Source organism: Schistocerca piceifrons, chromosome 4 (assembly GCF_021461385.2).
Source record: "Schistocerca piceifrons isolate TAMUIC-IGC-003096 chromosome 4, iqSchPice1.1, whole genome shotgun sequence".
Classification (NCBI taxonomy): Eukaryota; Metazoa; Arthropoda; class Insecta; order Orthoptera; family Acrididae; genus Schistocerca; species Schistocerca piceifrons.
Window position 1 is genome coordinate 501,136,564 of NC_060141.1, and position 27,606 is coordinate 501,164,169.

At 44.7% G+C, this 27,606-nt stretch overlaps 1 protein-coding gene across 1 annotated transcript in view; it reads left to right on the top strand.

Moving 5' to 3' along the window:
• LOC124795948 (multiple PDZ domain protein) overlaps positions 1–27,606 on the top strand; it is a 1,551,599-nt gene that overhangs the window by 427,134 nt on the left and 1,096,859 nt on the right. The window contains exon 11 of the mRNA XM_047260028.1: positions 8,620–8,710. Coding sequence (XP_047115984.1) covers positions 8,620–8,710 — 91 coding nt within the window. The remainder of the gene's footprint in view (positions 1–8,619; positions 8,711–27,606) is intronic.

A 27,606-nucleotide genomic window follows, 5' to 3' on the forward strand; every position in this document is an offset into this window, starting at 1 on the left:
CATTGCTGCAGCATCTATGCAATGTAGCATGACTGGTGCAAGTATATTAACTCCACCATGTAGACAAGGGAACAGTATGGCATTCATGTCTTTCCATTATGTGTGTGGTAAATGTGGAAACATGAAAAATGCTGATGTTATTACCAAGTGCATCAAAACAAGACCAACTTATTTTATTTTTTTCTTGTCTGCCAAAGGGCAAACACCAGCAGACAGCCATCTGAGTAAACTGTGGCAAAGGGTATTGCTGCTTCATCATAAAGCACTCACCCCCTATCACAAATGCTGTAATACAGAAGCTAAGCTAACTCAAGTGGGAGAGCACACATTGTGTATTCGTGATCTCTCTCAGGTTGTCACCTGAATATGTTTTTTTTATATATATTTCATTTTATCTGTTTCTAATATTATGTTATAATTTCATGTATTGACTCGTTCCATGACCATGGAGACTTCTTCTTAATTTGGTCCCACGGAACAATAAATAAATAAATAAATAAATAAATATCACACCTTTGGTCTCTTAAAAAAGCCTTAAAGGGTGAGGATGTGTAGTAGACAATTACAGACTTCTTCATACAGCAGGACATGGTATTACCAAATGGGTATCTTCAAGCTATTGCATTGGTAGGATGATTGCCTCAATGCTCAAGGCAGTTTTGCCTGATTGGCACACCAGTTCTGGACTGTATGGCCTTTGAATGGAAACTTTTTGATCCCCTTTAGAAATAGCACCCAGTGTCACTTCTTACATGATTTTCTAAAATTTTTGAAAAGGTTACGTACTCTGCTGTTGTCACCCCCCTGTGTAGTATAGGATACTTAACCAAACAGAGTTCGAGTTTCAAAAGGGCTCCTCTACTTCATCTGCTGTGTATACATTTTCTAAGTGCATAATAAAACCTTTAAATAAACAAAAAAAATCAACAGTTGGAGTCTTCTCTGACTTATCCAAGGTGTTTGACTGTGTGAAAAGTAATATTCTATTTGTAACAACATCGCTAATTTAATGGTAGAAAAGCAGCTTCACTGCAGCAGTGCACAAGGTGAGCAGGCAGGCATGGAGGACTAGTATGTGAGTTCATAAACAAGCCTATTTATCTACTACAAGGTGCCAGACCAAGGCATGTAAGTTTGATGACATCGCAGAAAAGTAGTGCAACTACAAACCAGCCTGAGAGAACTTTCCACACCATTTTGCCATGAAGGTTTTGGTTTGTAGGTGCCTGGAAGTGGTGTATTGGCTCAACAAATGCGCCATTAACCACAACAAATACCCTTGGATTCTAGCACAGTTAGCACAGTCTGGAAACACCCTCCGCAACACCAGGGCCACTTAAGTCTCCACTATATTATGGATGAATGAGCAGCCAATGCCAGTCTCTGCAGCCATCTCCACCACACCAGGCCACACAGTTAATTCTGCACCCGTGGGGGAGCAGTACAATGGATGAACCATGTTCAGGCTCTATAGCAACATCTGAACTTCTGCCTTGGTGGGCACCAGTTTGTGGCCTGGGAAGTGTGACTGCCATCCACCAGTACAGGTGCAAGCTTCTCTTCCCATAGCAAAGGATCTCTACCAGACTCTGGACAGACATTCGTGTCACTGACACTTCTCACTCACAACTGCACAGTACTAACAGGGGCATGCACTGCTGATTGAAGAGAACAGTGCCAGCAAAACAGGACACAGATGTCAAATGTCCATCACACCACCCCAGGCTTCTGCAGCTGACAATGCAGTCGGCAGACCGTATGCCTGCAGGGGTGTATGTGTCATTCCAGCACTACAATCATTGTAGTGCAAGACTTGCATTGAGTTTTCCTGGTCATCACTGGCCAGCACAACTGCCTCAACACCTTGTCACTCTACCACCTCTACACAATAGTGGCCCCATTCACCCCAGGTTGCTACAGTTTGGTGTCAGATGTATTTTGTTATCAACCAACACCATCCTCCCCCTCCCTGCAGTGCTGGAGGCTAGAATAGACCTGCAGCCCTTTCTTGCTTATCGTAAGAGGCGACTAATAGTAGTCTTTTTTATTGGGTCAAGTTTTTTATCTTGTTCTTGTGACTGTTCTTCAGAATTTTGAAGGTTTTTGCTCTTTTCACTTTGCTTTAACACTTTTCCCCTCACATTTTTTGGCTTTTTAAATACTGGTCCCCTTTTTGGATTTGACCTCCACTTCCCAAAGTGTGGACCATTTGGGGAAAATGCCGTACTGTGGTGCATTACCTCTCCACTGCCCCCTTTCTCTTATTGGGGGACTTTAATGCTCATAATCATCTCTGGGGCAGCGACATTGTCTCACAGTGGCTGAGTACCAGAATACCTCCTTTGAGAATTGGATGTCTGTCTACTCAACACTGGAGCTGCAACCGATTTCAGTGTGACTCACAGAACATTTTCAGCTACTGATCTTGCAGTTTGCAGCCTGAGTATATTACCCCTGATTCAGTAGTGCGTCCATGGTGTTTTTTGTGAGAGCGACCATTTTCCTATCGTTCTCACCCTCTCCACTAAAAAATATCTAGAATGTGCTCTACATTGGTCGCTTTGGAAAGCTAATTGATAGGTTTTCACCTCTGCAGCCAATTTTTGCAACCAGTCATGTGACAGATATTGACAAATTGGTACAGAATACTATTTATACTATTACTCATGCTGTAGCAGCAATGATACCCTACTCCTCCAGCTCATCCCTACGACCACTAGTGCCACGGTGGTCTGAAGATACAGCCACAGCTCTCAGAGAATGCTGCAGGGTGCTTTAGTGGCGCAAGTGCCATCCTTCAGTGGATACTTCAATAGCATTCAAGAGACTCCCGGCGAAAGTGCAGAGCTCCCTCTCGACAGTTCCCCCTCCCCGTGGCCTGTACCTTGCCCTTCGAAATGGGTGGACCTCTTTTGTAGCTGCAAAAAGGATGCTGATCCTACCCTTCTCTGACACTTGCTTCTTTCAGTCCTTCACGATTATTCTAACCCAATATGCATCTGCAAAGGTGGATCGAAAGTCAGCGACAGGGTCAGATACACTTCTGCACGTGCAAGGGGGCACGAGAAGCACTCTCTGCCAAATGCCTGCAGTGTATACACTACAGAGTTTGTTGCCATCTCACAGACTTTGTGGTACATCAAATCCCAGGCCTCAATGAGCTTTCTGATCTGTAGTGATTCCATGATTTGCTTAAAAGTCATAACCCTGTGCTGTCCTGAAAAGCTCTTGGTCACCGACATCCAGGCCTACTGGTTGACCTCTACAGGTCTGGAAAGACAGTGACCTTGTGAACACTGCACCACATAGGCATTCCAGGAAATGAACTCGTTGACTGTTTAGCTGAAGAAGCAACTACAGGAGACCAGGTTGATGTCAGGATGCCGTGCACAGAATTAAGATTAGGACTTAAGCGCAATATTTTGAGTCTCTGTGAATTGGAATGGCAGGCTAATATGACTCAAAACAAGTTGAGAGCAATTAAAGGGTCCTCTAAGATGTGGCATACAGCTTACTGGGCCTCTTGGAAAGAAGACATTGTGTTGTGCCAGCTACGCATTGGCCACACAAGACTCACCCACGAGTTTCTTCTGCATCAGGAGGATCCTCCTCACTGCAGCTGTGGTAGTCCACTGACAACAGCACACGTTCTTGTCGAGTGCACCCTGCTGGCCAATCTGCGGCACGCTCTCAACTTGCCTACCTCACTATCTCAGGTGCTTGCGAATGACGTGACAGCCACAACCGAAGTGTTAGATTTCATGAGGGAGAGTAGGTTTTACTATAACCTATAATATTCCTCTGCTTCCATTGTTAGGGTGGTTGTGGGGGCGAGACCCTCCCTCTGTGGTGGGTACCCATCAAGCGACTGCAGGTTACTTTCTTCCCCTCTCCTCTTGTTGTGCCTTTATATGCTCTTGTGCGAGATGCTGCCTGTGTCATCTCTACTTTCTTTCACCTGTCATGTTACAACTACTGTCATGCCCTTTTAAACTCTTAACTTGCTTATATAGTTTGAGCAATCAAGTCCCCATTTTTTCACTTTTTACCTTTGAACTGTGGATTTATTTTCAAAAAAATATTCTTAAGAATTTACTTTATTTACTAGTGATTCATCAAGAACATTAACACATTTAATCACACTGTGTGAGTGTGTTGCTAGGGAGTAACTGATGAAATCATAATCAAATTCCTTTAACAAATGGGAATTTCATTCACTTTAAAAGAAACAGATTTAAAATTATAATCAGAAAGCACCCTCTAAATATCAAGTTACAATTTATTCAGAGGCAGAAAGAAACAATTTTTGACTGTATGAGCTTTCGGGCTGAGAACCTTGCCGCTCCCTTTTTGACACGGCTGTAGTTACGACCGCTCACAACAACCTCTGAAAGACTACACTGGTGCAAATCTGCAACACACCAGATTACTTTAAACTAAAAGTTTTAACAATTCACACAAGCACACAAATTATGCACCCTGTAGGAGGGATGGAAATGGTACAAAACACTAAAATTAAAAAAATTAACTTTGCCACCAAAGGTGATTTTAACTTCTTACGGTGGAAGGGTGGCAACTTTATATACTAAAATAACCATTTACATAAAAGCCCATAAAATGCAATCTTATATAAAATTCTACAAGTCAAGATGCTTTACAGTACAAAGATACCGCCTCTCAAGATGTTAGGCAAGATCAAAACATATTTCAGGAATTAGGCCGTTTCACTCCAAACAATAAATTCGTTAACACACCAAATCCGACAAACATGACAGAGGCAGCTCCGAATGACCGACAGACACTAACCGCCTAACAAATGCGGACGAGAGACAGACGAGCAAGCTGGGGACGAGAGACTGACCAAGAAAACAAACAAGTAAATGAAACCACATATCACCAATCACTTAACTTCTAATAAACTGCGATTTCTGGAGAAGACCTGGAGCAGCACCCATAAATCGCTCTCCCGAACCGTCCGCTGCCAGCCTCTTCAACAGACGCAGGAAGGCGCGCCAATGTCCCGTCTTTCCTGGTCCGCACCAACCGACCGACTGCCCACTGCCCCGTCGCGACTGCACTGCTGGTGCGTCTCCCACTCACTTCCAGACACACGACGGCGGAAATGCTGGCTCGGACCCAACCATGGAGAGGAAACACGCCCACTGGGAAAACGACATCCCTGCACCAGGAAAGGAGCGAGCCAAGCTCCACAAGATGGTAACTGAAGGGGCCCAGAAGCGCTCGGAGGACCAGTTACACCACGGCGTCGCAGCTCGCACCGGCCAGACTGATGTCGTGGGTTGACTCCTGTTGCTCTCGTGTCGGCCGCGAAGCCACTAACCCTCGCTATACGGCGCAGCCCACTGGACTCACGTGACGACCTCACATGTGCCGACGCTCAAGGCGGACAAGTCATCTCGTCTCTCAGTGCGCGATCGACCAACCGCCAATGACCATTGCCTGAGCAACTCGAGCAGACTGGCGGCCTAACGCACAGACTCAGATGCAGGAACTAAGCCCCGACCGGACTACCACTCACTGAGTTCTCTTACTGGCGGAGTGGAAAGATTCTCATTTATCCGGCTTTAAAGATGGATCCGAACGAAAGACATACTAACACTCAAGACGACAGACAGACACTAACTGCCCCACAAATTCGGACGAGAGACTGACCCCAGACTGACTCTAGACTCGCCAAGACTGACCGACTGGCGAGCTCATAGAGCCGCTTAAATGCACGTGAACAGGCAACCTTTCCCCTTTCCCACCAGAGGGAGACTCCAAAGCTGCGATTGCCACAGCGGCGCCACCGCCAGAAACGGAGGGCGACTGCTTCACACTACGCGCTGCGGCGCGCTCTTTAAAACAGCAATTTTTACCAAGGCTCAACCTTTTTACATGTTTCTCTCATGATAAGGAGGGACTGAACACCCAGTAGTTTATTCTCTTTAAACACATAATCATCATCAATCATCGTTATCAGTGGATCAGTGGATGCGGATGTCGAGCGCAGCTATCAGCCTACTGCTTTAAGGGCACGCGACGCTGGCGAACTGCCGCTGCGTTATAAGCTTCCACAACCTAGGTAGCTTGCGAATTGCTAGTCGCCACAGTACTTGAATCTCGATGCGTGCGCCTTGAGATATGGGCATTTTGTGCTCGCATGGTCGCCTGCACACTTTACGTACGTCTCTGAAGGAGCAGTAGCGTGTCACATACCCTATCCGTTGACAGCAGAAGCACTTAGGTAGGTCCCTGTTGTGCGATGTGGTTCTACTGTGATTACTGTGTGGCCACACACGTCGCATGGAAGAGGTTCTTATTCTTCTGGTTATCGGTTGCAATAACGAGGAGAGAGAGAGAGACTTTCTGTGTCTGAGATGACTCTATGCGTGTCGCCGAACTCACGCTAAATCAAAGTTCCTCCAGTTCTTCTTTCAGGACGTCAGTGTCCGCACAACGCGGGAAATCCTTAAACATTTCCTTGTCGAACCTCTTCTAAATAGCGGCGTATGTGTAGAAAGAAAACTAGCGTGCTTCCGCCTCACTCGTCACCGCCCGATAGTCTTCACAGTTGGCGAGTTGCATCCGCATCGTGTCTGATAGATTTGCGACAGCTTGCTCGACCGGCTTCTGTTCCTCCACCAACTGCTGAAGCAAGCTTGCAGTGGGGATTGCCTTTGCTGCGGCAATTTGCGCAGGCCGCACCGGACAGCGATCAGTCACTCCTTTCGCTCCATCTCGTCTGTCCGCCGACTTCTCCATCCCACAGTCAGCTCGGAATGATCGAGATGTGTTTCGCTCTGCGGCAGAGCTTACCAGGGCGGCCACGAATTGTAATTGGCCGACGGAATGGTCTGTCTCTCCGCGGGAGGCAATGCAGGTGCCCTCGGTGGTAACAGCCCCGCCTAGCGACCGATAGCGAGCACTATACTCTCCGCCGGCCTCTCGAAGTCTCCGGGCCGGCATACCAGAGTGGACATTGTATTTATTTCATTTACTGATAAATTTTTATCGAAAAATAAAGGAACAGATACTGGACTTTGCACCTATATACACACTACTGGCCATTAAAACTGCTACACCACGAAGATGACGTACTATAGACATGAAATTTAACCGACAGGAAGAAGATGCTGTGATATGCAAATGATTAGCTTTTCAGAGCATTCACACAGGGTTGGCGCCGGTGGCGACACCTACAACGTGCTGACATGAGGAAAGTTTAAACCGATTTCTCATACACAAACAGCAGTTGACCGGCGTTGCCTGGTGAAACGTTGTTGTGATGCCTCTTGTAAGGAGGAGAAATGCGTACCATCGCGTTTCCGACTTTGATAAAGGTCGGATTGTAGCCTATCGCGATTGCGATTTATCGTATCGCGACATTGCTGCTCGCGTTGGTCCAGATCCAATGACTGTTAGCAGAATATGGAATCGGTGGGTTCAGGAGGGTAATACGGAACGCCGTGCTGGATCCCAACGGCCTCGTATCACTAGCAGCCGAGATGACAGGCATCTTATCCGCATAGCTGTAACGGATCGTGCAGACACGTCTCGATCCCTGAGTCAACAGATGGGGACGTTTGAAAGACAACAACCATCTGCACGAACAGTTCGACGACGTTTGCAGCAGCATGGATTATCAGCTCGGAGACCATGGTTGTGGTTACTCTTGACGCTGCATCACAGACAGGGCCGCCTGCAATGGTGTACTCAACGACCAACCTGGGTGCACCAATGGCAAAACGTCATTTTTTCGGATGAGTCCAGGTTCTCTTTACACCATCATGATGGTCGCATCCGTGTTTGGTGACATCGCAGTGAACGCACGTTGGAAGTGTGTATTCGTCATCGCCATACTGGCGTCTCACCCGGCCTGATGGTATGTGATGCAATTGGTTACACGTCTCGGTCACTTCTTGTTCGCATTGACGGCAGTTTGAACAGTGGACGTTATATTTCAGATGTGTTACGACCCGTGGCTCTACCCTTCATTCGATCTCTGCGAAACCCTACATTTCAGCAGGATAATGCATTACCCCATGTTGCAGGTCCTGTACGGGCCTTTCGGGATACAGAAAATGTTCGACTGCTGCCCTGGCCAGCACATTCTCCAGATCTCTCACCAATTGAAAACGTCTGGTCAATGGTGGCCGAGCAACTGGCTCGTCACAATACGCCAGTCTCTACTCTTAATGAACTGTGGTATCGTATTGAAACTGCATGGGCAGCTGTATCTGCACACACCATCCAAGCTCTGTTTGACTCAATGCCCAGGCGTATCGAGTCCGTTATTACGGCCAGAGGTGGTTGTTCTGGGTAATGATTTCTCAGGATCTATGCACCCAAAGTGCGTAAAAATGTAATCGCATGTCAGTTCTAGTATAATATATTTGTCCAATGAATATCCGTTTATCATCTGCATTTCTTCTTGGTGTAGCAATTTTAATGGCCAGTAGTGTAGCTAAATAATTTGTAGCGCGCTTTTACTGTCACGTCATTCATTCTTCAGTTTTCTGTGGTTGTGGTTCGGATATATATGATAAACCTGATCATTTGGCTGCTAGTGAATAATCCCGGTTTTGACATATTTTATTTATTTTTTTTTCCTGACAGATTCACCGAGCTAGTGCAGGAAATGTCAAAAGGAGTAAAGAGGAGATTGAAGCAGATCCTGAGGAGGAAGATGAGTTTGGATACACAACTAGTGAGTAACGCGAAATGACAGCATTACACTCAGTTTATTTTGTTGTAATTATATGTGACCCAAAATAAAGTATCACTTAAGTCTATCTGAAAATAAGCTCTCAGGAATTTACGGGAGATAACCACTTTTCAGTCCTCTTTAGCATTGGGCATGAGGGTGACTATAGCTAACAACAGTCTTTTCTTTCGATTTGTCTTCAAAATGTTTTCCACGTGGCAAATGAAGACCATTCACCAATATAGGCACGGAATGTTGCTGAAAGTATGTACTGCTAAATATGAAGAGCAGTATTGTGTTGACTAATTTTAGTTTAAACCGTAATTCTGAAAACAATGGATTATTTATTGTAATTCAGAAGACAGCGCCATTTTCATCATATTGGTACAACAGTTTAAAATATTGTGTTGCGACCATGAGAGATAGATTTACTGAAAACGGCTTTTTCTTAAATATCGTTCTTTTCGAAATAAGACATACTTTTCAGTAGGGAGTGATCTGCGGTGCTTATTTATACGAAAAACACTTATTTTCAGTCTGTCGATCGCTGTGTATTATGTCAGTATTGCAGTAAAAGTTTCAGGCACTGTCGTTCACCTTCAGATCATATTCATTGTTGCACAGTAATCCGTTGTACAGAAATATTATCAGTGTCACTGTCGTATGTACTCCAACGGCCTCTAATAATTAAATTAGATATTATGTCTTCTTGTGCAGGCCTCATAGGCATTTGGTACTTTCTGAAGTACATTTTCGCCTCTGACTGTCAGCCTTACTTAAAAATCGCCATAAATGTTTGTATGAAAACTCTTATTGCAAATTTCTTCAAATACAGTATGACTTTGTACGGATGTAGCAGTATTTCCTCCTTTTTTACGAAATTCATGAATTTTAAGCGGAGCTACACTTTGTAGTGGTTAGTTTGTTGTTCCTCTTGCAGGGTATCGATTGCACTCTTGCCGTACTTTCAGTAGGGTCGAGTTCTGCGGCGTGTACTCGGAGTAGTTCGAATGCGAGTATCTTTATAAACGAAGATAATCTAAAACCCGCGGTATCATTTGTTCAGATTCCATTTTCCTGGGACTGTGCTGAGAGACTGGGAAGATATGAAATGCAGGGAGTATGCACTGGACAACAGCCGAATAACGTGAAATCTTGCCTCGGCGGCATGCACTGAACACAGTACCGTTTGATTAGACGAGTTTGAGACGGCTGCCGGGCAAGTTTGAAACGGACGGCACAGGAGAGTGCTGGGGCCACAGTAGAGATGGGTAGTTCGCGAACGAATGGGTGCAAAGGAACGGTTCATCAAGATGAACGAAAGGACCGAGAAACGAATTCCAAGGAACGATCGGTTCATAGTTTACTAGTTCACTTCGGTCGCGGCGGTCACTTCGGCAGTTTTCGTTCCAGCCTCGGTCGCGTGCTCGTCTCAGTCTCGGTCTCCCTCGGCCGCACTCGTCGTTCTTCGAATGACCACCTATCTTAGTTCCACTGCCGACTGCTCCTAGTTAGTTCAGTATCCAGTAGTTCGTTTCGTTCACTGCGCTCGCCCATTTTACATGTGTTCAAACTGTTCTTGCACTTGGTTTTGGCTATTCAGCGTCCACGACCGGTAATCAAAAAGTATTTTGTAGTTACGTAAATTACATAAAAATTACGTCGTGTGTAATAGGTACGTCTTTTCAGGTAACAAAAGGGCATATAAGCTCACTTCATTATATCGATGAACAGCAGAAGACATAACAACGCAAGTTTTTTTTTTAATTCATATAGTTTTTGGTTTCATCGACTTGATTTAGCAACTAACTTTCAATAATTTGCTTAATTTTTAGTGTAAGAAAATTCGTATAAAACGATTTTCGTGTATCTTTTATATACAAAACGTTACATTTAGGAAGGCTCTAATTATTTTTAAGTTTGGTTGTTTCAAATTTGCATTATCTGCTAGTTTGGTTTCTTTGAGAAAAGTGGGTTGTGGGTCATTTTGGCTCAGTAAGAAAAGCTGTGCCTCTCCATTTGAAAAGACATAGATTGCCATAAAATCGTATTTACTTATCATCTCAAAAACATTTGTTCAGAAGGAGCTTTCAAACCAAAAACTTTATTACTGAAAACTTAAATATTATTAATATTGCTGCATTAACTTTAATAATGCAACATAAAAACCTAATTTTTACTAAGCGTGTGACGCGAGTATGATGAGAAAACCACATTTTATTTTATGCATCCATAAAGTCTCTACTTCGCCTACGAACTCAGAGACAACGAGAAGTATATATAGGGTGTAAACGATTATTGTTAACAACGTAGCATAGCTATGTTGTGGGAGTCGAAACGAAGAATTTTATACAAGACACTTGTAGTCTGTTAAGTTGGGAAACAGCCACCAACAGGTTTACAAGACTACATGAGCTATAGCCCACGCGCGTCGCGTGAGATTTTCATGTTCTCTTCTCCAGCTCTCTACACATCGTCATCGATTGTTTCGCAATTGTTGTTTGCATTAGCTTGTTATTTCTTCACTGCCTAATTATTACATGTTTGTCTGTTTGTTGTATCTGCTCGTAACGGCCAACACATCGCCCGTAATTGGCGAGCAGTCTGTACTCGGGGCCGGTTTTCCGTGCGCCACCCTATATTATTTCCCTGCGATCAGCCACACAAGGCTACAGTTGGCTAAACGAGAGGTTCTCCAGAATCAAAGAAATTACTGCTAAAAGTGTGTAAGAATTCTGTAATTAATAAAAACTCTATACTCCAGGGGGGAGGCAAGCCCCCTCTTGGTGTCCTCCATCCTTCAGTCACCTACACTACTGGTTTTCTGTTTTTCATAAGAACTATATACCAAGCACAAATGAACGGTGAACGAGTAAAAATGAACGATTCCCAAAAAAGAACGATCAGCAGTGAACTAGTTCCCAAGGATGAACGAGTTTGCCCATCTCTAGGCCACAGCTGCCGAGGCTTTGCGGCAGTGTCGGGTGTTAGGGCCAGCAGGTAGGATGGCGTGGCGGCGGCGGCCCTCTGCAGCTGCGGATCGATGCCGTCTGCGGCCACGAGGGCCTGAGTCAGCGGCCGCTGTACTGCCCCGCGCCTCAAACAGCTCTCCCCAGTGCCCGCTCCACATAATTTGGCGCTCCATAATTGGAGGTCTGCGCCGTTCAAAGAGATAAGAGAATGGGAAAAACCGACCGGTTAGAACCGATACCGGTCTTTTAGTTCTGAGTGACCGGTATTTTTCGGCATTTGTTTGGTCTCGGTTTTTTTTATTTTTTACTGACAATTGATAGAGGAATTTACTTACCTGGGAAGCAAAATCACAAGAGATGGTAGAAGCCAGAAAGAAATTGCGACCAGAATACAAAAGGCCAAAATAGCATTTAATCGGAGAAGGAACTTACCAGCAACAACATCAGTCTGCGCTTGGAGTGTGGCCCTATACGGATGTGAAACTTGGACAGTTGGAAGAGAAGAGAGAAGACGGCCACAGGCCCTGGAGATGTGGTGCTATAGAAGTATGATGATGATCAGCTGGAGAGACAAAGTAACAAATGAAGAGGTGCTTAGAAGAGAAGAGGAAACCAGATCTTGTAGAGGCACATCTAAACAAGAAGAGACAAACTTGTAGGGCACATCCTACATCCTGGAACAATAGCAGAAGGAGCTATTGAGGGAAGGAATCGGAGGGGGCGACCGAGGATATCATACATGCAACAGATCATGAATGACGTTGGATGTAACACATTACGTGGAAATGGAAGAGGAAGGCAGACAGAAGAGAGGAATGGCGCTCTGCTGCAAACCAACCTCAGGGTTGAACACTAAAAGAAAGAAGACTGATAACGAAGAAAAAACGAAATATCAATTAGCCATAGACGCAGCGCTAAATTTTTTGGTTTTCAAATAAAGCTTTTTTAAGAACGAGTAACTATTATTCGTAAAATTCCCATTGCTTTGAAATATTGTTCTATTGTAGCGACTGGGAAAACTGATCAGTGGTACTTCAGTAACAATGCCGACAGACACAAACAACAAGCACATGGCTTAAGAATTGATACAGCGTTGCTGAGACAATAACGTCCCAGTTACCTTGTGGCATGGCCTATTGGAAGGATCTTATAGCTTCTTTCCATCCCAAAATCTCGGCTGTGAATCTACATCTACATCCATACTCCGCAAGCCACCTGACGGTGTTTGGCGGACGGTACCTTGAGTACCTCTCTCGGTTTTCCCTTCTATTCCAGTCTCGTATGGTTCGTGGAAAGAAAGATTGTCGGTATGCCTCTGTGTGGGCTCTAATCTCTCTGATTTTATCCTCATGGTCTCTTCGCAAGATATACGTAGGAGGAAGCAATATACTGCTTGACTCCTCGGTGGAGATATGTTCTCGAAACTTCAACAAAAGTCCGTACCGAGCTACTGAGCGTCTCTCTTGCAGAGTCTTCCACTGTAGTTTATGTCATCTCCGTAACGCTTTCGCGATTACTAAATGATCCTGTAACGAAGCGCGCTGCTCTCCGTTGGATCTTCTCTATCTCTTCTATCAACCCTATCTGGTACGGATCCCACACTGGTGAGCAGTATTCAGTGGGCGAACAAGTGTACTGTAACCTACTTCCTTTGTTTTCGGATTGCATTTCCTTAGGATTCTTCCAATGAATCTCAGTCTGGCATCTGCTTTACCGACGATCAACTTTATATGATCATTCCATTTTAAATCACTCCTAATGCCTACTCCCAGATAAAAGAAGGTTCAGGCTAAATAAGCTATAATAGCGTGTGCGAGACTTGACCTATGTGGTTTGTATGGTAGTTCCGCGCTGTTGGTGTCGGACATTAGTTACATTACAGACTGGCACGATCCTCATTCTGGAAGTATTTTATGTAGTGTGGTATCAATGAAATTCAATGCCCTACTTGTTTTAAAAGATTGAGATCTGGAGGAGCCACAACAAAGCTGCGACATCATATAAGGCGTAAACTAGAAAATTAACAATTCATTCCCACTTTACAATAAAACCAGAAAGTAGCTGGTCTTTGCGTAATATGTCTTTATCTGTTTGTAATTTTTAAAACTGGACAAATTAACATAAAAATAGAGTTCTACAACCTCAGTTTTCTCCATTTAACGCTGACTATTCACAATACCCAAATAGTCGTATGATCCTCGATTACATTATTTTTGAACAGAGTATAAAAAAATTAGAATACTGGGGATTTTTTGTAGTATTCATCCACTAATTACTCGAGAGAAGCAGGGAATGCTGGACGGACTAAGTTTTATTTGCCTATTTAATTTAATATTTTGATTCTATGTATCTTCTAATTGAATGAGTCAACTTTTTCAGTATTTATTCGATTGCTACGTCTGTTCCAGGAAATAATAGTAATAAAAAACCGAAATCGGTTATTTTGAGCGGTTTTAAGACTAAGCTTTGAATGCCGTTAAAAAAACGATATAATCGAAAACCGGTTGTTTCAGCGATAACCGCCATTCCGACGAGGATATAAACATTTTGTAAACCATTTTAAGCCGTTCGGTGCGCCGGAGCACTGACAGTAGGATTGCCACTGGCCCTAATTTGCATCTGCTGACGTCAGACATGTAATTTCTGTTCTACAGTGTATAGACCAGTAACGTAGAGGCCGGTCATGACCACATTTTAATGCAAAATATCTTGACATTCTTGGTTCATTCTGCAAGTTACTACTGTCTCTCGTAATTGCTCAAACAGTTTTTGTGAAATTTACTGCGGAACATTCCCTCAATGCGATGTCATGTTACAAGTTTTCGGCACATACTGTATCCCGTTTAAAATTAGTTGCACAGTTCATTTATCAAATCGTATTAAGGTGCTACACTTCTCAGTATAATAAGCGTTGTTTGTGTACTTGTCAGTACAGGGCGAACATTAATAAAACCGACAAACTACAGGGTTGGATTCCTGACTGGTAATGGAGGAAAAAGGGACCTATGAACACGTGTCCGGAAATGGACTCCCACTGTAAGTCAGGACGGTCAATCCCTTCATGGAAAAATGTTTGCGTACGGAACCATGCTTTACTCAGGCTTTCTTCAGGGCAGACCCACATGTTGCCAAGTTTGTTTCTAGTACACTGCAGAAGTTCCGCTGGAACCACTTACACGTCCTCCATACAATCCCGATCGCTCCCCATATTTTCGGAGCCATGAATGATAACATTCGTTGCCGTCGATTTGCTTCGTACGAAGAAGTGCGCGCCTCGGTACAATCGTGATTCCGTAGGCAACCCAAATACTTCTCCACGAAGGCACTGACCGTTTTATGTCACAGTCGGGTAAATGGATTAGCAGCTATGGCGATTACACATGAATTAATAAACAGTTTACTTAGTTTTTCGCATTTGTCTCGTTTTCATAACAGGGCACATTTTAATCATAGTATGATAGCCTGCTTCAGGTCCTAAACCAAAATACAGTATTCTCTGATGGAGCATTCCAGCCACAATTTTTAGTGTGTTGCAGTAATTTTGTTTAGAACATTGTTTGGTTTTTTGTCATTTAACATTTTAGCTGTATCACATCCTTCAAAACGTGTTTTATTCACGTTCGATCTACAGTCCATATTCTTGTATGAATGATCGGCGTCAACATGAAATGGTGTTGCAGCTTGTTTAGGCTGAAGCATTTTATTCACAGCTAAGAATTTTGGAATGAAAAGAAGCTTGAATATCATTTCACTCACTTCTTGCAGCCTTATTGTATTTCTCAGTGCTGATACGAGGCTCATTTCAAAAGTTCTGTACGCTGTAAGACATAATTGAAAAAATGATTAATTTTACATAGTATCTTTACAGGCCTTCAATATAATCTCCATCCTTGCTTGCAACTGCTTCCCAACATTGTGGCAACTTCTATATTCCGGATAAGACACCTTCATTGTTTTTGCATCAATGGAAGCACCATCAATTGCATCAAAACTTTTTCACAGTGTTGTTCCTTCGGTTTGGGAAACAAATTAAAGTCTGGGAGGCTCATGTCAGGATTGCATGGTGGGTGCGGAAGTATTTCCCGTGCATACTTGTCGAGCGTTTCTCTCACCGGTAGGGCAGCAATCCGTCTTGCTTTATCGTGCAAAATAACGACAGCAGTTGGAAGCATGTCAGGCCTTCTTTGACGAATTTTCGGGCGTAAAAATTTTGCAGAAACAGCTTGTAGTACGCGCCTATTACAGACGTCCCCTGCGGCACTCTATTTGTAGCTATGACTCCATGTCATTCGCAAAGATTATCGTAGGTTTCACCTTTGATTGTTGACGGATTTTTTTCGGGCGTGGAGAATCGGACGACTGAAACTTCAGTTCTGGCTCAAAACCTGGTATCCGTGTTTCATAAAGCGCAACAGTTCTTCTCGTAAACTGTTCTCCTTCGTCCGATAACGTTGAAGCAATTCTTCTGCGATTTTTCTGCGACCTGCTTTCTGATCTACACTTAGATCATGCGGAACCTATCTGGCAGCGTTATTTCATATCTTTCATTTTTCAGTTATGATTCTGCAAATTGAAGTGACAGACATGCTATTTTCTCACATGTTTATCGTCGATCCTCCCTCAAAATGTCTTAGTAATAACATGAGAGGTGTAGTCTGTTGCAGTTGATGGCCTGACACTTCTTGGGTTGTCATCAGTGCTTACCCGTCCCTCACGGAAACGAGCAGACCACCGTGACACTGTGCCACTATCCACTTCACTATTCTACACTATTCCCATACTCCCCTCTCAAAGCATTGTTAATTTCAGTTGAGTAGAAACGCTCGTCATTTTGTTTAATCAGACCTGTCTTGAGTTCAGCTTCCATTTTAAAGCTGAGTTACTCAGGACACAGCCACGCGAATCAGCAAACTCGTATATGACCGTCATGCCTAAAGTCTCGCTCACAACTGACATGAATTTCAACTTGAATACGCCACCATAATGGTCGCGCATGCGCTGTGTGGAGGATTTTTGAAATGACCCACGGTATGTCTTTCTAATTCGCTGACACATTTAGGGACCGCACTGATGTATGCGCAAAAAATCACGAATTTTGCTTCCCTTAGACGTATTTTTCTGTTGTAATTCAACTGAAAACTTATAGTCTCTTTTTCTTTACTCTTGTTTTCCTCCAAAGAAGTGACTTATTTACTTGGATGTCAACAGATTAATAATTAAATTACATAATCAGGGTGTTTATCTCACTGCGTAATGCGCGAAACGAAGTTCTTGCGTGTTTCATCCACACGCAAAAGCAAAAGCCCAATCCTGTTGGGAAACAATGACGTCACTAACAACTTCCATGATCAACGCGGAAAACAAAATTGTAAATATTGATTATCGATACATAATACAGTTAACCAAGGAGATTTGAGGATTGAATCTAGTTCTTCAAAATGGAATTTTTGAAAGTCACTCTCAAAATAGCAACAGCTAGAAAATTCGCGATGTTTGTTACAAAGTAAATATGCCTGGCGTGTGCATACAGAAGTACAATATTAAAATGCTTGGCCTCTCAGTCAAGATCCTCCCTCCCTCAGAACTCGCATCCTGTCGCTCCACAGAGACAAACGTATTTTGAAATGTATAAGTTTCCACGTTTTCATAAAACGTTATATCTCAAAACAAAAACTGTTTCCGAAATCGTTATTTCAGTACAAGCACGCAGTATATGTCCATGTGCTATGAAAAAAAAAATCATAGGCCATGGTGAACTGTAGCGTACGTATTAATAATAAACTGTGAGAATGCAAAAATATAGAGCGGAAGAGTAGCGGGACCCTACCCCTCCGCCCGCTTAGCCGGTGTCCTAACAACCCATTTGTAATTAAAAACTGAAACAGTATTTCCAGTGTATATATATCTTTTCAGCCATTACCTCTTTTTCCCAGTACCTATTCTAAACTTTCTCATTCGCGAAAGAGGTCAGGAAGTAGAGCGTCGTGACTGAGACGCATGATTTTTCCGCCTCTGTGTCGAATTTCGCGTTAATTAAATCCGTTTCTGTAAACCGGAGAGTATCTGGCCTCGTTTTCTTAATGAAGCAATTAGCTGTTTTTCACAAACTACCTTTCTCTCGCACGCATAGACACAGAAGACAAAGAGGCGTCTCGTCGTTTTAGTCATCAGTTATCGTTATAAGCAACAATGAGGCACTTAGAGCCGGCGTCTAAATATATTTGCCCTGCTTTCATTTTGTGTGACGATCTTTGTGAATAGCAACTCACCGGAAGTACCTCAAAGGCCGCTCCGTGCCATTTACAACTCTTACAACTTTCATCTTGTTCTTTTATCTAGAGTTATTCTCGTTGTTAGTAGGGGATGCGTTGCGCTGAAGTTTTGGCAAGTTTAATTCATTTAACTGTGCGATCGAATAACATTCTTGTCGCTACAGTCCTTAGTTACCTAACGGAGGGAAAGCCTGTGCGCCACCTATCCATGACTTGTGTAAACTTTGTGCTGTTTGTGTTGACATTTTAATTGTTCGTGGCGGAAATTGGAGACCAGCCTAGCATTTGCCTAAAGGAGCGTGCGAAACCGCCATAAAACTACATTCAAGTTGGCCAGCGCAGCAGCGGCGGTTGGTAATGCGCCGCGCGAATTTAGATTCCAGTCCTGCACAACACCTACCCGTCTCGCAAGCTAGCGCGCTGCGCTTTGTGTTATACCGGCAGATCTTGGCGCTTCCTTCACATGCTACGGCCCTTTTTTTTATTGTAGCTTCTAACTGATCTTGGCGCATCCTTCACATGCTACGGCCCTTTTTTATTGTAGCTTCTAACTGTGTATAATAAATTGAAAGTGAAGGCAACAAATGCATTACAATTTTTTTACTATGCAAATGATTACGAGTTATATTTTAGGAAGCGATTCGAAGTTTGCCTGTAGTTTCCCATTATATCGGAACTGTCGTGGGAAAGCGGTATCATTTGTTCACTAATTGACTCAAGAGATGAACGCCGGGTTCCCGTGTTGCTTTGATGTATGGAAATAATAGGAAGAAAACACCAGTGACGAAGAAATTTTGAGTCAGTTGTGGTGGCGTGATCAGAAGCCAAGCCTAAATAGTTGAAGCAACTGCTCTCGTACGTTGAGATCCGGGTTAGATCCAGGTTCCAACCTCCGTCCGGCACAAATTTTCATTTGTCACTACATACACTGCTGACCCAAAACATTATGACAACTGCCCACGGCGAACTGAATGCCGCTTGACGGCGTTACTGGCCCGTGACGAGGTAAGGAAAATACACTGAGGTGGCAAAGTTATGGGACACCTCCTAATTTTGTGCTGGACCCTCCTTTGCCCGGGGTAGTGCAGCAACTCGACGTGGCATGGAGTCAGCAAGTCGTCGGAAGTCCCCAACAGAAACACTGAGCCTTGCTGCCTCTATAGCCGTCCATTATTGTGAAAGTGTTGCTGGTGCAGGATTTTTTGCATGAACTGATCTCTCCATTATGTCCCATAACTGTTCATGTCGGGCGATCTGGGTGGCCAGATCATTCGCTCGAAGAGTTCGAAATGTTCTTCAAAACATTCGCGAACGGTTGTGGCCAGTGATATAGCTCATTGTCATCCATAAAAATTCCATCGTTATATGGGAACATTAAGTCCATGAATGGCCGCAGATGGTCTCCAGGTAGCCGAACGTTACCAGTTGCAGTCAACGATCGGTTCACATGGACCAGAGGACCCAGTCCACTCTATGTAAACACAGCTCACACAATTATGGAGCCACCACCACCTTGGACAATGCCTTGTCGACAACTTGGGTCCTTGACTTCGTGGGGTCTATGCCGCATTCCAAACCTTCCATCATCTCTTATCTACTGAAATTGGGCCTCATCTGAGCAGGCTACTGTTTTCCAGTCATTTAGGGTTCAAGCGATATGGTCACGAGCCCGGGAGAGGCGCTGCAGGCGATATCATGGCGTTGGCAAAGGCACTTGGCGTCCATCGTCTGCTGCCATAGCCCACTAACGCCAAATTTCGCAGCACTGCCCTAATGCATACATTAGTCGTGCCTCTGACATCGACTTCTGCGGTTATTTCACGCAGTGTAGCTTGTCTTGTAGGACTGGCAACTATACGCAAACGCTGCTGCTCGTGGTCTTTAAGTGAAGGCCATCAGCCACTGTTGTTTATGGTGATAGGTAATGCCTGAAATTTGGTATTCTTGCCACACTCTCAACACTGTAAAATTCACAGTATTGAATGCCCCAACGATTTCCGAAATGGAATGTTCCATGCGTCTAGCTCCAACTACTATTCCGCGCTCAAAGTCTGTTAATTCCCGTCGTACGCCCATAATCACATGAATCATCTGAGTAAAAATGACAGCTCCAGCGCCGCTCAATGCACTGGCCGTTTGTACTTGTGTACGCGATACTACCGCCATCAGTACATGTGCATATGGCTATCCCATGATATTTGTCGTCTCATTGTGGATAATAGGAGCAGAGACAACTGGGGAATCGTTCCAACAACGATAGCGGTCGTAAATGGAGAAGTCTATTCACACAAATCACTTCGACAAAATCAGATGGTTATGATCTGTCGCCTCTGAATGAGCATTTCGTAAAAGCCGAAGCTGGTCGCTTCTTTTTTTTTTTTTTTTTGAAAAATATTCTTTATTCAAATTATTATAATCGTATATATTAACCCACTACCTAAGTAAATTAGTGGGTCCTAATTTTATATTTTACATTTCTGCAGCTATTATTTCTAAACTACAGGTAAATATATTTTATTCGTTCAACACTACAAGGAACTCTAATCTACTGTTACTCTATTTCTACATATGGCTGAGTGCAAGTTATTGTTTTTTATCTTTTTCAGAACTTTATTGTTATTAATTACAGCTACCTTTATCCTACTGACTACACTACCTGCGGCGTTACAGGTGTGCCAGTAATCTATAAACCTAGTTATTGTTGGCCTTGCCCACCGAGCTGACCTCAGTGGGCATGCCCCTGGCACTGCAGTACTATGCCAAAATTTTATCCTTTCTTTGTACAACTAACTTTTTTCTAATATCTATAGTCATAATTGGTGCGTGTCTTAATCAGTGGTGGTGAACACCCTCCCCCCAAATCCAAGACGAGGCGGATCCAAGCCGTGATGCGGCTGGTCAAGTTCAGGCCCCGGCGGAACGAGGAAGGTGCACGGAGTCTAAGTCAGTGTGATGATTTACTGGTTGTTCCTCAAAAATTCCCTAAGGACTTTTCTAGAGATCTAATCCGAAAGTTTGTTTAGGACGTTGAATTTGTCCTCTTGCCTGAGCAGTTGGTGCGTGTCGTTGTTAGGGAGTTGTTGTCTAAGCTGATTTGTAACATCGTCAAAGAGGGGGCACTCATACACCACTGTGCCTTGCACAGCACCACAGTCACACTTCGGTGCAGCCCGCTTCCCAAACCGACACAAGTATGTCAGGTAGGGCCCATGTCCAGCAAGGAAGTGCAGCAGTCCTCTGGCTGGTTTCAAGTATGTGAGTTTTAAACATTCCTCTATGTTCGGCAGCAGCTCATAAGTTCTGCGCCCCGTTTCCTCATTAGTCCATTGATCCTGCCATAGTTATAGCCCTCTTCTTTTTATTCCAAGCTTGTCCCCGACATAAACCCCCATTATTTACATTATTTTCTCCCTCCTCTCTTTCTTCACCCAATACCGGGCAGCCTGTTCCCTAATTTTGAGGTCCAGTGGACAGGTCCCCATTAGCACTAGAAGCGCCCCCCCCCCCCCCCCCTCTCCCCTGGAGTTGTTCTGTATGCTCCTACTGAACGCAGGAGCATATTTCGCTGCACCCTTCTTACGGCCATGGCAGGCATAACCCTCGTAAGCCTGTGTGCCCAGACCCCTGATCCGTATCCTACTATTGATGTTAGGATGCTATTGTGGTATAGTTTGATTAGGACAGATGGAAACGTTTGTGACCAATTCCGATAAGGTTATTTAGCATTACCAGGGATCTTTGTGATACAGTATCAATGTGTGAGGCATAGTTCCACCTCCCGTCGATGACTACACCTAGATAACGGGCCTATCTGGTCGTTGTTCGCGTTCTACCATCATGAACGTATATGGAAAGGGGTTGAAGGACGGTGAAACAATGAGTAAGCAGTAAGATGTTGGTCATTCGCGGTTCATCACAAATCGTGGAGTTCGGAGGTTTGTCCGCTGTGTGAAGCTGGATAAGCGGCATTTGTGACAGATCTGACGACTGAGTAATGCTGGTACAGGTCAAATGTTAGAGCTAGTGATCTCTGTACTATCTGGATGTCGAACTCCAGCTACCTGAGCGTGCTGACCAAAGATGCTCGTATTTCGTGTCTTGCCTAATTACAATATGGCTGCCACGAAATGGCACGAGAATGCGAAATGGAAATTCTTCTCTATTCCCACATCAGCCCATCAGCCTACTATATCACATGTTGATATAAGTAAAGATCTCTTTTCACGTACAAGAAACGTTTTTGCCTAACAACAATATGGCAGACCATGCGGATGACTATAATCTCCAGGCACGCCGAAGTTCCATGGTCTCAGATCAGAGTTATACATCCAGGTAGTATAAAGATCACTGCTTAGGGCACACTGTTCAGAGAACATTATGGGCCAGGTGGATCCGCAGCAGACGACCCCTACGTGTACCCAACGAAACCGTTTGTTGCGATTTTATTGGGGACGGTGTCATGGAGATCGGGTCGTGGATCAGTAGAAACTTGTCACCTGGTCGGTTGAATCACGTTTCTTATTACATCATGTCGATGGTCATGATCTGATAAGGAGTCATCCAAGCGAGTAACTGCTCCAAACATGCACGGCGCGCGGAGGTATGCGGATGAGCGCAGCGTTATTCTATTGGGGATACTCACCTGGGCCTCCATGGAACCTTTGGTGGTAATCGCAGGCTGAGCATTATTGCTTACCAGCTGCATCCCTTCATGTTTGATGTCTTCACCGGTGGTATCTTCCATAAGGACAACTTTTCGTGTCACAAGGCTATAAAAGTGCTACAGTGGTTTGAGGAAAGTGATGGTGGTCATGTCAATATCTTGGCCCCCAAATCCGTCTCATCTGAAGTCGACAGAACAAATCTGGAACGCTCTTGAGCGCCAGCTCCGCGCCCACAAAATATCCGTAATTTGCTGGAATTGCATGACATGTGCGTATATATCTGGTGCCAGGTACCTCTGGAAACCTAGCAAGGACTTGTCGAATCCACGCAGCGCAGAAGCGCTTCTGTATTGCGTTCCAAAGAACGACCAACACAGTATTATGTAAGTGTTCATAATATTTTGGCTCATCAGTGTATGTTCGTTTATATTTCTCCTGAATCTCCTCACATGTGATGCGACTCACAAATACCTGTGTGTTTCAAGAGCAACGCAAAACTACCCCCAAATTTCAATACAGTAGCCGCCTGCCTTGCCGAGTGGTTACATGCTTGTCTACCATGCAGCGGGCCCGGGTTCGATTCCCGGCTGGAGATTTTCTCCGCTCGTGGACTGGGTGTCGTGTTGTACTCATAATTATTTCGTCATCACCGACGCGCAAGTCGCCCAATGTGGCGTCACCTGAAATAAAAGACCTGCAACCCGGCGGCCGAACATCCCCGGTTGGGGCCTCCCGGCCAACAATGCCCCACGATCATTTCATTTCGTGTCATTTCAGTACAGTCTGGTGAGGACGCTGGTACATAATTCTTCTCGTCAGTTATTGTATGGCTCCATCTCTCCTCCCTTGTGAGCCAACAAGAAATTTTTTCCACTGCTGCGATTGGAACTGGTTACTACCGAGCGACGTAGCGCATTGATTAAGACAATGGACTCGCATTCGAGAGGACTGTGATTCAAAATCCCATGCGGCCTCCAAAATTTTGGTTTTTCCGCACCTTCTCTTAATTGATTCTTCATGTACATCCAGGTATGTGCTTTACTGGCCGTTTTACAGTACGTGGCTTCCTTTCATGATCGCAGAAGAGAGTCAGTGAATTCTTTCGAGGCCCGATGTCATTTCTACTTCATAAGGACTCCGAACGCTGGGACAGTACTTTAGAATTCGTCGCAAAGGGCGTTCTACACGCGATGTTCTTTACCAAGTCACCGCCGTTTTCAGAACGAATCTGTCTTCCATTCGACTTCTCTAATAATGACGATACGTATTGATCACATTTCACGGTTTTTTAGTATTGTCCTTAAATATTCGAGATATAGGATGTCTCCCATATGTTCACCACAAATGTTATAATCGAATCCTATCTGGTTCTTTTTCTTAGTTAAACGGATTATCTTGTAACCGCTTAAGGCGAATGCCAGAATGTTTGAAAATGACGCTTTCAGTCTCCTTCGTTACTTCGAGCTTGTGCACAGTGTCGAGTGACGTGGTTATCGACCGGATATTAAATCGCTGTCTTCTTTTCCTTTTTGAACTCGCTACCTATCTGTCGACCGCAAACACGTTGGCTCGACTGAGTACCAGAAGACCTTCCGAGTCAAATCAGTCAAGTTGGTGCGGTATTCCTTATTCCTGGGAATCATTTGACGACACCAGCGCGTATTAAGAAAAGAAATGTGCAGTCCTGTGGTGTAAGAAACGAAATTTGCGAATGGACTGAAGGTTTTGGTAGGAAGTATACAGTATGTGCCGGCTGGAGTGGCCGTGCGGTTCTAGGCGCCACAGTCTGGAACCGAGTGACCGCTACGGTCGCAGGTTCGAATCCTGCCTCGGGCATGGATGGGTGTGATGTCCTTAGGTTAGTTAGGTTTAATTAGTTCTAAGTTCTAGGCGACTGATGACCTTAGAAGTTAAGTCACATAGTGCTCAGAGCCATTATACAGTATGTTATCTTGGGTGGAGAGTCACTGACCGAAGCTATTTCAGGGGTCCCCCAGTGAACTGTATTTGGCGCCCTCACAGTTCGTACTGTATATTAATGGCCTGGTTAATGATATTAATGAAATCTTTGTATTTTACTTTTTGCAGGTGATACAGCGGTACATAATAAAGTAAAAAATAAATAAAATAAAGAAAAGGTGCGCAAGTATTCAGACAGATGTTGTTCAGATTTCAGAGTGGTACAAAGATGGACAACTTACCTTAAATGTTGACATTTTTAAAATTGTGCACAGCTCGTACAACCGTAGTAGCTTGTGACTGCAACATCAGTGAGTCACAGTTTGATTCAATCAACTCATATAACTACTTGGGCGTAGTAAGTAGTGAATATAAACTCCGTCCACAAGCACTGGCGGATCCATCGGTACCAAGCGGTCGCTCTGTGAATGGTGTAATTGGATGCGAAATGTCCGGGTGTGGGTCAGAAACCCTCTCTCCCGACCGATGACAGTTTTCGTGTCATGGAGCCGCTACTACTAGGCCAAGTAGCACCTCAGTTGGCTTCTCGATGCCAAGTGCACCCGTTCCAACCCACCCTGGCAGTAGTGGTAATCGAACCTGTGTCCTCCGCGTGGCAGTCAGCCGCGCTGACCGCTCAGCTACGGAGACGGACGTAATAATTGGTAGGGCATGCAGTGGAATTATGACGTAGGCTCGGTCGTAGGTAAAGCAGGTGGCTGACTTCGTTTCACTGGTAAGACACTGGGAAAATGCAGTCAATTTACAAAGGAGACTGCTTACAAAAACCCTTGCCGACCATCCTAGAATATTGTATGGACCGAAACCCATATGAAATAGAACAGTGGGCAATGAACGGATACAAAAAAGGGTTGTGCGAATGGTAAAAGGTTTCTTTGACTCATAGGAGAGCACCAAGGGAATCCTAAAAAAAAAAAAGACCTGAACTGACAAGCACTTGAAGTTTCAAGAACCATCATTAGCGAAGTAGTCTACGAATTTACTATATCCGTATACGACATGAGCTGCGCGTTCCTAAAATACTCCCAATAAACCGAAGTCGTTCATTCCCCTTCCTTACTACGGAACCTACGTGCTCGTTCCATTTTCTGTCGCTTTGTAACTTTGCGGCTAGTATTTAACTGGCATGAATGTGTCAAACAGCACACCAATAATACTGTATTCGACCATTACAGAGTTGTTTTTCGAACTCACCTGTTTTACCTCACTGTTTTCTACATTTAGACCATTCATCACATCAAATAGAAATTCTGTCTAAGTCATCCTCTATCCTCTCCCAAGCGACAATACTTTTCTATACACTACAGCGGCCGCGCGGGATTAGCCGAGCGGTGTATTGCGCTGCAGTCATGGACTGTGCGGCTGGTCCCGGCGGAGGTTCGAGTCCTCCCTCGGGCATGGGAGTGTGTGTTTGTCCTTAGGATAATTTTGGTTAAGTAGTGTGTAAGCTTAGGGACTGACGATCTTAGCAGTTAAGTCCCATAAGATTTCACACACATTTGAACATTTTTGAACACTACAGCGTTGCCAGCAAACAGTCGCACGTTGCTGCTCACCGTAGCTGCCAGGTCATTTATGTATACAGAGGAAAAGAGCAGTCGTATCACACTTCCTGCGGTCGCTCCTGGCGATATTTTTGTCTCTGATGAACACTCGCCGTAGAGAACAACACACTGGGTTCTATTTCTTTAGAAGCCTTCTAGCCATTCACATACGTGGGAACCCATTCAGTACGCTCGGGTGTTCGTTAACAGTCAGCAGTGGAGCGCTTTGTCGGACGCTTTCGGGAAATCTAGGAATATGGAATCTGTCTTTTTTTTCCAGTATGGGACTTAACAGCTGAGGTCATCAGTCCGCTAGAACTTAGAACTACTTAAACCTAACTAACCTAAGGACATCACACACATCCATGCCCGAGGCAGGATTCGAACCTGCGACCGTAGCGGTCGGCCGGCTGGAATCTGCCTGTTGCCATTCATCCAAGGTTTCGCAAGATATCGTGAGAGAAAAGAGAAAGCTGAGTTTCGAACGAGCAGTACTTTCTAAATCCGTGTCGATTAGTAAAAACTTTCTGTTTCAAGGAAATTTACTGTATTCGAGCCGGCCGCTGTGGCCGAGCGGTTCTAGTCGCTTCATTCCGGAACCGTGCTGCTGCTGCGGTCGCAGGTTCGAATCCTGCCTCGGGAATGGATGTGTGTGATGCCCTTAGGTTAGTGAGGTTTAAGTATTTCTAAGTCTAGGGGACTGATGACCTCAGATGTTTAAGTCTAATAGTGCTTTGAACCATTTGAACTATATTCGAACTAAGAACGTGCCCAAGAATTTTGCAGCAAATCGACGTTGAGAACATTGGTCTGTAATTTTGCGGGTCCGTTCTAAACCCCCCTCCCCTTTTTTTTTACGACGATTGTTACTTGCGTTTTTTTCCAATTGCCTGGGACTTAGCGCTGAGCGAGAGAATTGCAAACAGACTGAGGGACCAATATCGACGAACAGTGTCTGTAAAACCAAATTGTGCCTCCACCTGGATTGGTGACTCAACTTTCAGCTGCTCTCCATCAGGGAGAATTGTCCTCCGTGCAGGAGTTAGTGTGACGGTCTGACGACGATATGTCTGTTCGACGAGCTGGAGCCTATGCGATTTTAAAATAGTCTCCCTTCACGTTAGTCTCACGCCGGGGCAAGGAACGGAAAGTCGGCGGTCACTCGGAAGGCTGTTTGCCGGGCATTGTTACAAAGGAAGCCGGCGGCTAACGCCTGGAGGAAGTAAACAGCGGCCGGCGTGTTTTGTGTGCGGAGCTGCGGCCGGTGACGGACACGGCAGGGCTGGCAGGCCGGCCGTCGCTCGACGCCTCGGCCCGACGCCGCAATCTTTTGTGGCGTCCGGCGTCGGGCGCCGCCGGCAGCGGCGGATCGATGCGTGTTGCGGCGTCGCGACGCCGCGCCTCAGCCAGCGGCAGCGGCCGAGCACCGGACAACGGCCCGCCCGCTTCCTTTGTCACGCACTGCAC